Source organism: Xiphias gladius, chromosome 5 (genome assembly GCF_016859285.1).
Source record: "Xiphias gladius isolate SHS-SW01 ecotype Sanya breed wild chromosome 5, ASM1685928v1, whole genome shotgun sequence".
NCBI lineage: Eukaryota > Metazoa > Chordata > Actinopteri > Istiophoriformes > Xiphiidae > Xiphias > Xiphias gladius.
The window spans coordinates 5597772-5610078 of NC_053404.1; the positions used below are offsets into that span (position 1 = coordinate 5597772).

The 12307-nt window shown below is 37.9% G+C and overlaps 1 protein-coding gene across 1 annotated transcript in view; it reads left to right on the forward strand.

Moving 5' to 3' along the window:
• Positions 1 to 3946: 3946 nt before the first annotated feature.
• vopp1 (VOPP1 WW domain binding protein) overlaps positions 3947 to 12307 on the forward strand; it is a 32067-nt gene continuing 23706 nt past the window's right edge. Inside the window, exon 1 of the mRNA XM_040127543.1 lies at positions 3947 to 3997. Coding sequence (XP_039983477.1) covers positions 3947 to 3997 — 51 coding nt within the window. The remainder of the gene's footprint in view (positions 3998 to 12307) is intronic.

Consider the following 12307-nt stretch of genomic DNA (forward strand, 5'->3'; position numbering starts at 1 on the left):
TATGACAGACAACAACAGACAACATGAAAATCAGTGATGTTTGAAAGTGAGTTATTTATGATCATAAAAATGATTGTGAGCTAAATAAAATATCACCAGCTATTTTTTTAAATTGTTTTTTTTGATGAAAGTATTGCATCCAAAAAAGCTGAACAACTGTACTGAGAATGACTGATAATTTTTTTTTTTATCAGTTGTTAATAATTCAAAAGATTTAACATAAAAAGTTATTTTTTTCTGCTGCTTACCACAAGTGACAGTTATTATTCAATTAATATTCATATACTCTCCTTATATCACATTTATTAATTCACTCACTCCATCACATAAACACACATACACCATGGTTTCTTCACCAGAGGATACTACAGTTACAGCTGTTCATATACCATTGTGTGCCGTTTATTTCTTCTCCCTGACAGTAACAACCAGCTTTATGTTCTCCTCCTCTCTTGTCAGCGTCAGAATCTGCTGCTTTGCACCACACACACGAACACTCGCTGCTGAGGGTCTTTATATGTTTGTCCTTCACAGAGTGGAGAAACAGCAAAGTATAAGGATTCATCACCTGTTGGCCTCTGGTATTTAACTGACAAACACATGTAGCGTGAGACTGTTGTAATAACTAAGGCTTTCACAACGGCTGCATTACTGGCCACACCCTAATAGTTGGTGTAACAGCAGGTATTTGGATATTTGGACAGGTGATGGCAGACACCGTGCAACATGCTTGTGTGTTAGATAAATACATTTTTTCCTGAAAATCCTCCAAGAGCCACCTGCCAACCTATCTGATGGCCACACACATATATCAAATGCAAAATACCCCAAAATGCTCCAATATCAGTGTTTGGGCTTATTATTCGAACCAGCTCCTGGTAAGCAGATTTATTACATCTCTGGTGTTTAAGCCCTTTGATTAGAGGAATAGGGGTAAACTGTAGAAAGGAAGCATCATCTCTATGTTCCCAAGGTCCTGTGCCCCATTGTTTTGGTTGGCTGTTAATTAATAATCAAGGGTGCATGCACAGCAGCGGGCTAGAAAACGTATTACCACAATGCATCGATAGACACGGCATGAAATGGCAGCTACTAGGAGAACTGTAATAATGCTAACCAAGCCTAGACAATTTTAGCTCTCGCAGGTAGTGAGACGTGACCTGTTAAAAACAAAAAAGTTCCCCTCACACAAGTCATATCAACATCTACATAATTCCAGATGTTTGCCAACAAAATATAACAGACACTAAATATATTTCAGATGTCTTACGTCTGTGCAGAAATTGAATATAATAATATATATTTATACAAATATATTAGGTGACTGCAGCATATACAGGCAAATCATCACCCATAAAAAACTGTGCCAGTATAGGATTTATTAATTATTAATAATCAATCACAAAATTTGGTCATAAAAAAAGACTCTATACACCTATAAGTGTAACATGATGCATTTTCCATCCAAAGCCTGTCACCTCTATCAGCTGTGATCAAGACACACGCTTAAGCATTGGTAACATAGCCTGACAAACTTCTGCACTAGTCCAGTGTAAAAGGTAAATAGCATCTTGTTGATATTGTATCTCGAGAGATGATAGGGGAGGCGAGTAATAAAGAAGGATCCAAGTTGAATTTTAGTTAAATAAAGGTAGGCACGATAGCATCAGCAAACTTTTGTTTGTTTATTTTCTCTACATAAATCATATTAATTCAACTGAGTGTATTTTTTTTTTCACTGAAGACATGTCAGAGTAAAAGAAGCACAGGTGTAAATAATAAAATTAATGTTGCATTCCATTTACACGCTTCAGTTTCAAGGTTCTGGTATTGTGCATGCTGGCTCACTGTCACATTGTCATGACTTACTCTAACACTTAAATAGAATGGAGACGTTGTTGAGGTCATAGTTACACCTGACCCTGTTTATGGGACCAAGGCTGGGCCAGTGTGTGTCACGTGACCTGCAATCCTGACTATGGCGTCATTACCCAGTGGTGTTCCAGAACATTCAGACTGCATGTTTCCTGCTCAGTTAGATCAACTAAATAGCCAGTGCTGCGTATTCTGCTGTGTCTCCTCTCAACATCTGTCCCAGCTGTCTCCTCTGTCTCAGTTGCCTGGGTCAGATCCGGTGCTGTCCATGGTGCTGAATCTGAAACACCCCATTACAGTGCCACAACTGACATACAACCCCTTCAGAAGTACACACTCTAGTTGGATTGGTACAGAGAAAACAATACAGAGCTGTTTATAACAAACGATGAATGATTACAAGCCATTAGAAGAGCAGATAGGCTTTAAGGAACTGTTGGCATATAAAGAATGTACATATAATGTATAGCTGTATAGCATTGTTAAAGGATATGGCTGGTGTTATTTTATTTAAATATTTTAGTAGCACAGTTTTGTTTATGGGATTGGATGATACAAAATAAAAAGAATGAATGCCCTGTTGGCTCAATGGTTAAGACATATACCATAAAACTGACCGTCACTCAGTTTGATTCTAGCTAGTAACCTTTCATGAAAAAAGATCAAAAATAATGTCATTATTATCCTTACAAGAATTATTCTTTAAAGCTGCTTTAATCAAAACTTTGCCCATCAGGGTACAGAGGATCTGCAAAGAAAACACAGCCTAACATATGACTGCCATGTAATGTTTTTTATTTTTCACTTGCTGGTTAAAATAAAGGTAACAACTTAGACACTCTGCTGACACTGAGCTATATTAAAATGTCGTTGCAATCCCATTTCTAGCCACCTGCCAAATGTGAGTCCAGTATTAATGTTCCTTTTAGCTCTGTTTTTGTTTCCATCAACTGAGAGGTGGTAGCGTGGGTAGCGTATAGCGGTTTTTGTTGTTGTTGAATACAACTGCCTGCTTCTGCTGATGAGAGTGGGGAGACTAAAGCAGTAAATATGCCATAAAACCAAAACAAGGAGCTAAAAGAGAGATGGTGAGTTATAGCTGATTAATGCAACTGTATGACTCTTTAAAAAATACCATATTTAACCTGGGTGTCAGTTTTTGTAGGAATGATGCATGTGAATTTGAAAAACGTCTCTCTAAAGGTTATCAGAATCAGCTAGCCACTCCACCTTAGGGCTAGGGTTAGCTAGCCAAAGCTCAGCTAATACATCCTGGCAGCGAGGGCCAAGCCCATGCAAATTTCAGAAAGGGAACCGACTGGAACTGTTACCCACAAGTTAAATGCTGACGAGCAGAGCTGCATGTTGTGTGTGCTCCTCTGGGTTCTTATCAGAGGGCAGGGATAAGTGACCCATACGGTCGTTTGGGTTGGAGGACTTGTTGTGACTGACAGTTAGCTGTTACACATCAGTGCCGAGGCTGCCCAGTCAAAGTGCAGCTAATACCCCCAGCTAGCTTCTGCCATTCCAAGAAATGCCTCGGCACAGGACAAGACATAGACTGGTAACTGCGATAGAAGAGAAGAGCCAACAACCGAAGAGACAGAGAGGTCGGTCCTCAAAGTGAAAATGTCTTTATTTACTGGCTTGGCTAATTGGCTTTTACTCTGAAAGTACTTCTGATAGAAATACCTTCCCAAAAACATATGGGGGTAACTACGGGTCTAAGTAGAACGATAATAATAAAACTGTATATTTGTGTGTGTGTGTGTGTGTGTGTGTGTGTGTGTTTTTTGTTGTTGTTCTGGGGGCGTGGAATAAGCCAACATCACTGGCTAATGCAGTTTCCCACCATGCCATCAATCTCTGTCTGTGGAACGTCTGACCGTCACCCCAGATTGCCTTCATCTGTCCTGTCACGCGAAGTACTCCGTGTCGGACCGGCTGGATCTGATCTCTAGGTGTCTCCAGTAGCGGGATGAAACCGACGTAGTGATAAAGGAGCCTCTCTTCCTCGTCTTTCTCTTCTCCAGAAGCGGAGCTTGGCTTTCACTCTCCTACCGGCGGAGATATGAGGAATCCATTGGCCAATTTAGCCCTGACATTCTGGCTATTTCTAGAGGTGAGCGATGCCTGCCATTATTAAAATGAGCGACATTTTATTGGAGCTTTGATAGACAAGCACGTCTGGCTGGAAGGTAGTATTGCCCTCTGAGTGTATTTGACATGTAGAGACAATAAGTCGTTTTGTTAGCGCTCTTCGGTCTTCAAGCAGGCTGCCTGTGATGTAGCTCCGATGCGTGCCGCTCGTTATTGTTTTCATAGCGTTGGTCGCCAAACTCAATTCAAAAGTAACCTAATTCGGTATACCCCTACTTAGCGTCAAAATTGCACACATCTTAGAGGACAAATTTGGCTCATAGGATACATGGCATCTTCTGTTAACTTCGGCATCCAAATGATCCACTAAGGATCACTGTACGTCAATAAAATCTTAACTTTTAGATTGGTTGATATTTCTACCATCTCGATTGTGATGTACACCGCTCACAATGGTGGAAGGTTAATATGCGTGCTGACAAGAGGAGTCGAGAATACTGCAGTGTTTTTGACGACAAAACCTCATTCCATTGTTTGGTGAATGCAACCGAGAACGCCAAGCAGGCTACCGAAGTCACCTGTAATTCTGTCATCCTTTGTCTTTGTGCCCAGGCGCCATCACTCCTAACTAGGTTACTGGGCCTGTAGCACACACACACACTCACAAAGTATTGATATATAGTAGGCAGGAGGGTGAATCCAGTTGTAGGCAATGATATTGAATTTTCCTTTGTCTCATTACGTTTTACTTTATGTTGTGTGATTTTTCCATAAAGTGGTGATACCTAACACAGATGTTTCATACCTATATACATTTGTACTTTTTGTGAAATCATTTTAATGCCACCAAAGGTTTCCTCTTTTCTTTTCTTTACCTTGTCATACATGCACTCTTGACCTTTCACAATGAGTGTAATTTTCAATCATTGGCATGTTCTGCATGTCGCCGGGCATTTAAGGGTCATTTAAGGAGGATGAGGGGACAACAATGAGCTCAAATTTTATTTTACAGGTTTCTAAAATTAGCACAATGTGGTCAAAATCCCCACTCTTCCTTCCAGTCCGGTACCGCTGACATTCACGAGTATTCATGTATTATTAACTTTCATCATTATTATTTTATTTCATTAGCTGACTTAGAGAGCACATCCATTTTGAATGTAAGCAGGCAGCCTAGAGGGAATCAAACCCTTAAACCTTGTACTGGTACTGCTGCGTTCACTTTGATAAGTGGTTCTGACAATCTATAGATGTGAATTGAGACTGCTGATTCTTTGGTTCATTTTCAGGAGCTTTGACTGACAAAATTTTTTTTTATGTCTATTGTGGTGGAAAAGCCTCTGTGGCATTCAGACAGATGATGTTGATTTATACATGTTTAAAAGCTAGCCTGGTATATTCTGCTCAGGCAATTAATGATATTTAATTTTGTTTAAACAAAAGTTTTACCAAGTCTTGGGGAAACACAGATTGGAAGTATATTTTTAATGGCGGATTTTATGTCTGTTGTGCACGCCTGGCAGGTTTAGATTCATATCATTATAATTAAGTGTCCAGCATTTGAGCTGCTACATGCTTGAATTTTTCTCATTTGCAGGATAATAAAGGGTTATCTGTGATTTTTTTTTTTTTCATAGAGAAAGACTAGCTTTCTACTGGACTCAGAGGTGATCTGTATGCCAAAACACTTGTAACATCTTGGGTTAAGTGGACTGATAGGCAAAGACTCATAAAGGTTTCTCTCATCCACTGATTTTGGCTCAACTGTTAACAGTGGTATGAGGGCTAATGACAGTGGTTTCCAGTTATGCAGGCTTATTTGTAGTTAAAAATTGTCGAAGAGCTGATGGCTGTCCAAAATTTCAGTAGATGGACATACACCACACAGATTTAAAATCTCTACTTGTAGCATTAGTGACACGAGCCAAATTATGATGATGGTTTTTCTGTTCAGTTGAAGGGCAGCACATGCATATCACATCATCATGTGATGAAAGCTAGCTGGAGAGACAGGTAAATATTTCCAAGCCATGCCTGTCATTCCCAGGTTTAATTTTCTGATCTTTGTTGGGAATAGAAAAGTTAGGATCATGTGCTAATGCACATGCATTTATAGTAGTATTTAGAAAAAAAGAATGTGTGCACTTCCGGTACAGGTACATGTAATGAATTGATGTATCAGCTTCTCGTTAGAGATCCTCCGTCTGTAAAATTGCACTTTTCATTGACAGGTCTAACGGTTCTGGAGCAGGCAGAGCTATTGTTATGAAAACAGGTGATTGAAGGTGTGTCTACATCTATTTATAGCAACCTGTGGGAGTGGAAATCAGGCTTGTGCACTAATTCCCAGTTTGGCAAAGACTGAGATTTATAAAACCACAATGCTAATGTATGGCTTTATAAATCTGATTAGATAAATGAGTGTGCATATTTCTGTGTTTGTGTGCACTCAGAGTTTTATTCCTGTGCATCTTGTTGGATGGGACCTACTTGTGTGTTTATGTGGCTTCTCTCTGGCTTCTCTCCTCCATACTATTAACTACTACTTTGGTCATGTTGTTGCCATCTGCTTTACCATTGGACCAGTGGAGCTGACTGGCTAATATTTTGTTAATGGCTATATGTAGTGTGTCCTACAAGGTTACTGTGCTACAGCTATAGGTAAATTGGAAAAAATTTAACAGTGTGTCCTCCTTATATTTACATTTATATATTTACGTTTCTTTTAAATGTGATTACAATTGGTCTATATCCCACATGGTTATTATTTTAACCATGATGATGAAAGTCCTCTAAAAGTACTTACTTTAACCCAAAACATGATTTACTTGTTTGTTTATTTGTTTGTTTACATGAAGGATCCTCATAAGATGAAACCAAGGCAATCAGCTAATCTACCTGGGGTCCACACTTGACATACAATATATAATACATAACACGATGAACATAAATTGCATAATGTACATAAAATTACATCAATATACATCAGTACATTAAAGCCAGTCGACACTGTGCATACATTTAGGTAGAATAATAATTAAAAATCAATATATAGATGATGTTTAAAAAAAATAAAAATTATACAACTCATATGCAGCCAAGTATGAATATTATATCAGTTATATCAGCTATACCTCCTACTACTTAGTCTGTCATCTGCATGCCAACAAATGCCTTTGCACATTGTTTTTAAAGGATGATTTATTTTTTATTAGGCAGATATTAAGAGGTAAATTATTCCAATTTGTTATAGCTCTGTAAATGACAGTTTTTTTCAACAAGTCAGTCCTTGGACAGGGTACCACAATATGACTTGCAAAACTGGTGTTGTGGTTTTGTTTGTTATTCCAGTAAACTATTTGTACAGTTAAAGGACCTGAAATATCATCAGCAGCAATGTTTAGCACCTTGCTGTTAAGTTTGTCTGTGCCTGAAGAACTTGACTTAAAACTTCAAAAGGGTATGCCATGGATTTATTTCATCACTGGAGTAAGATGCAGTTAAAATTTCTGGAAAATGTATTGTTGCATCAGTAAGGGGTATTTCTGTCTAAAATAGTCCCACACTTTAGATGATCCTGTGCGAGCTTTTTGTAGCTGCGGAATCCGTGCTCTGACCAGCCGATTTAATCGATATCGGCTGCATGGATGAGTCACCCCCGCTCTAACCGACTCTAACTGACTATTTCTCTTTTTATGTTTCTCGAGAACTTCTCATCCACTGCTCATCCAACAATACATACCTGAAGTTCGAAGTCAATTGGATGAGCAGTTGTTGAGAAAACTTAAGGACAGACAGAAAGACGGACTGAAACACAGAGAGTTCTCCATTTTTTAGTAGTATTTAGTCACTTGGTTTCTCACTTTACAGTATTTTAATCTGTCCTCCAATAACCCGGTTTTACTGCCATCAATTTAGCTTCATCCATTTGTTTCATTACATTTTTGAATGGTAAATCAATCCATTGGGTTGTACTAGTTTTAGCTGTTAACTTTTTTGTAGGTGCATGTTTATTAATGATTTCCATTCATATATTCATGAAAGAAGTTAAAGAAAACCTCTTGGTCATCAGTTCTGTGAACACCATTCCAGTCAACATTTCTAACATCCTCCACAAGGTGACTCTCTCTGTATACACCTTTTGCTCTTACTTTAGGAATTTTAGGCTTTCTACTGATAGCAACCATTATTGTGGTCACTAAAGCCTACTGATAGAGAGACTATGAGTGTAGCTCAGGTACATTAGTGTATATATGATCAATACATGTAGAGGAAGTATGACCTGCTTGATTATTGAAAACTCTTGTCGGCAAGGAAACAAGTTGTTATAAATTACAAACATTAATTAATGATACTTTTTATTTGTTGAGCAGACTGGATTAATGCAATTCCCTGTTAAAAGGTTCTTCTGGTGTATAACGCTCTTGCTGGCCATGTAAGTATAGTGCATATAAGATCAAACATGCTCTGAGTATATAAACCCAGCAGGTCGGTTTGGTCACAAGTCACCTACTTTATTCATGCACCCAGAACTTTATCACAATAACTTTTAGTATTGGCAGTTTACAATTACATTACACTGTATGTGCCTAAACATTAAACAGCCTCAACTTGTTGATCTTTAAGGCATCAGTATCCTTAGCATGAGTGCTAATGTCACAATTTTTTCTTTCTCAGCAAATATAGATACTTTTACTATATACACAACATCAACGTCTTTCATGTCATGTCATGAAGACCTCTTCTGTCTTCTCAAAGTGTTGTCATGTCAGCCTGTACTAGCTCCACGAATTAGCCACTGGACCATCTGTCACATCGTGGTGATACTCTGAATGTTCTAAAGCCTCTTTTTCTGTTTTACTTTACACCTTATTCTTACACAACAAAGAGAAGCTCTTGATCTTGGTGTGACCTGTTCAGGCCACCATATCCCTCCTCATGCTAGAGAAGCCTTCCTGTGAGCAATCATCCGGTTAGTAAACAGTCCATTTCCAGGCTTGCAAGAATTTTGTTTCTGTGCCCATACATAGAGTAAGATTGAATTATCATGCACTGTATGATCAAGGTTTGTTCTTTGCTGTTTGTCTCATCTCCTCTATATTCAATAGAGGCATTGAAATTGAATAACAACAAATAGCCTGTATCATGTTATTCTAATGTTCTATTACATCATTTGATTGTCTTCAAATCCCATTTAAGCACAGAGGTGAAACAAATTGGACATAGTGTGAAAGTGGGCGGCTGTGGTTCAGGAGGTAGAGCAGGTCATCCACTTACTGGAAGGTCGGTGGTTGTGAGTATGGAGGGAAAACATAGAGACTGATGAAAGAAAGACTCGATGAGAGATTACACACTGTTACAGAACCTAGGGGAATGGCAGTATATTGGAAGTGATGTCAGGATAAGGATTCACTATAGACTAGTCTGCTGGATGATTTATGTATTACACATTCTAGTTACACTTACAGTGCTTTGGGGGCAGACTCAAACTTTCACTGTCAGTGAAAGAAGAGATCTTTGGGTTGTTCATTGTTGGCAATTGCCCCCTCTGACAGATGAAGGCTGTTTATATGAATGTGGAGGTTATGCAGCCCCAGAACCTTGGTAATGACACAGGCTTTGGTAAACATAATATTAACATACTATATTTTGCCACCCTCTACAGTCTGGATGTAAAGTATTGTGGAGTAATTAAAAAAAACAGTCAGCATTTTGGGTGATGACTGTGAAATCAATAAACTTGCAATCAAGCATTTCTTGCATTGTAATCACATCAAATACTAAATGTTACATATATCAAACATGAAATAGTTAAAGAGCAGTGGCTGCCAGGAAACTTTCAGAGAGTACCCAGCTAGCAAGAGATCTGCAGCTGACTCCAGGCAGACTTTTCTTTAACTTTTTCATTGCTCGGCATTGGCCCTGTACAGACAATTTAAAATCCTTAAATAAAAACAAATCATAGCTGCCATCAGCTAAGCCTGATAAGCTCTACCCATGGTTTTACCTTCAGGCTGTTAAAGGATAATTGATTGTTTTTTTCATTTTGGCATTGAATATCCATCTCCATCTCAAAAAAGAAAAAGCTCCCTTTGACCTCCTCATTCAAACTATTAACAGCACTTTGCATTTAGTATTGGTTGGTGTATGCAGCTCTCTTTTGGAGACACCGTTTTTTACATTATGATTTTAATGTGGCATGAAAAAGTCATGTCACAATAATAAAGAATTGATTCAGTTATTTAAGACAAAAAGATAAATAACTGCCATTTTAACACATTTTTCTTTTAATTATGACACATTAAATGCACTTGTGAAAAGCCATTTTATTTAACAATGTGTGTTGTAATTCAGTTTTTTGCTTTTTTTAATTTGATTTAATTTAGGCATGTTAAATTCCATATGTGTAGACAGGCAGCTTAATCTTAAGTCAGAGTCTTGAAGCAGCTTAGAGCAGCACAGTCCAGTTTAAAGTCTATATATATGTGTTTGTATATACTGTATATATATATTTATTTATCTGACCAATCTGACCATCAGGATGAAATCACTTTTTGGCCATTTTCAAGTCAAGAGAGTTCCCGGTAATTCAAAGTCGGGAAAGAGGTCGTTATTATAAAATCACAAGGATTAAAATCTCCCATTAGAAAACTTCTGTAACACACTGTACACTGTATTTAGTAATGTTTGACTTTTCAAAGGGAGCTTCTTTATCGACTCATCTTCCTTCACAGTCTCATCTACAGCATCATGCATCTTCAAAGAGAAAGCACATCCTGATCAACACACAAACAGACGCATCTGCTTATAAAGGTTTAATGTGCAGTGTAGAATCATTTGAACTATTCATCCTTTTGAATACCCCCTTGCCAAAACCCATCTGAGTTGTTTTTAAAGCAGGAAAACACATTCTCTGGTTGCGTAATGGTCATTTTTGTCCTGTGGGAGCACAGAGGGACATTTTCCTCTCTTGTCAGCGCTTTCACTGATCTCTAATTAGAGAGAGACAATGAACAGAGCTGGACATTGACAGTTTTGGCAGAGTGTTGGGGACAGGATAATGATTAGGTTCAAACGAATGAAGATGGATAACAACAAAGTCAAGAATTGTGAATTTACTGTAAAGTTTTGTTATTCTAGCTATTGGTTGCATTTCTTTAACAGAAAAATACTCATATATACTACTATATATGAGTATTGCATTGTTTTGTCCTGTTTCTTCACATTCTTTACATGGTATGCTAATAAAATAGTCCTCATTTATCTCATGTATTCATCATGCAAGACTATAAATACTAATGTTGGCCTGAATATTGTGAGATGAGAGGCCAAAAGCTATTAGATTCAGAAGACCTTTGAGAGAGATGATCAAGAGTGTTCATACCGATGCCTGCTTCAGTAACACTAAGGCCAGCAACAGCATTTGACTGCAGCCATAAAAGTGATCATATTAATTCAGAGAGGAAGGCAGATAAATAGATGGTACTTGCATGAAGTCAGTGGTGTTTTGTTGTCAAGCCTTAGCACTTATGTTTGTTTAATAGCTCTGACTGATGGTAAGCATAACATGGGTATTTGTGATTTCAAGAAGATAAGTCTATATGGCATTGGTGACCCTGTAGTATTTAATATAGCACCACAATCACTCCAAAATTTCCCCTTGACAAAACTTTCTACCATATCAAGGTGTCTCAGAACGTCAATGTTAAATTCCACTTCATTTGTGGATTTTCATGCTCCTATAAGATGAGTCATTAATTATTTTTATTTATTTATTCGTTTATTTTGGTGACCCCTTCATATTTGCTCTGGTACCATCTGCCATGCCAAGGTGTTTCAAAACCTAACTGCTGAATACCATTATATCTTCTGTGGATAATCACAGTCCTTAGAGGATGGCTCATTTCTTTATTGCCATCATCAAGCCCCATCAAATTCTTGAGTTATTTTACACAAGAAATATTCAAATCTAATGGACATATACTTTACTGAGCACATGCATGTTTCCCAAGGGATGAACCCTTGCAATTTTTCTGTCTGTTTGTCAGCATCTATTGGAATTGATTGCCATTACATTGGGTGCAGACATTCAAAGTGTAAATTGTTTTAAGGACTTTGATGATCCCCTAACTTTTCCTCTACAGTAGCTCAACCATGAGTTTACATTTTCGGTTTTTGTGACATATCTCAACAATTATTTAATGGATTGCTAAAAAACCTGGTACAGATATCCATGGTCTCCAGTGGATGAACGACAGTGACTTTGGTGATGCCCTGATGTTACTTCCAGCACCACAAACAGGTTGACAGTTTTGGTTTAGAATTAGCTATC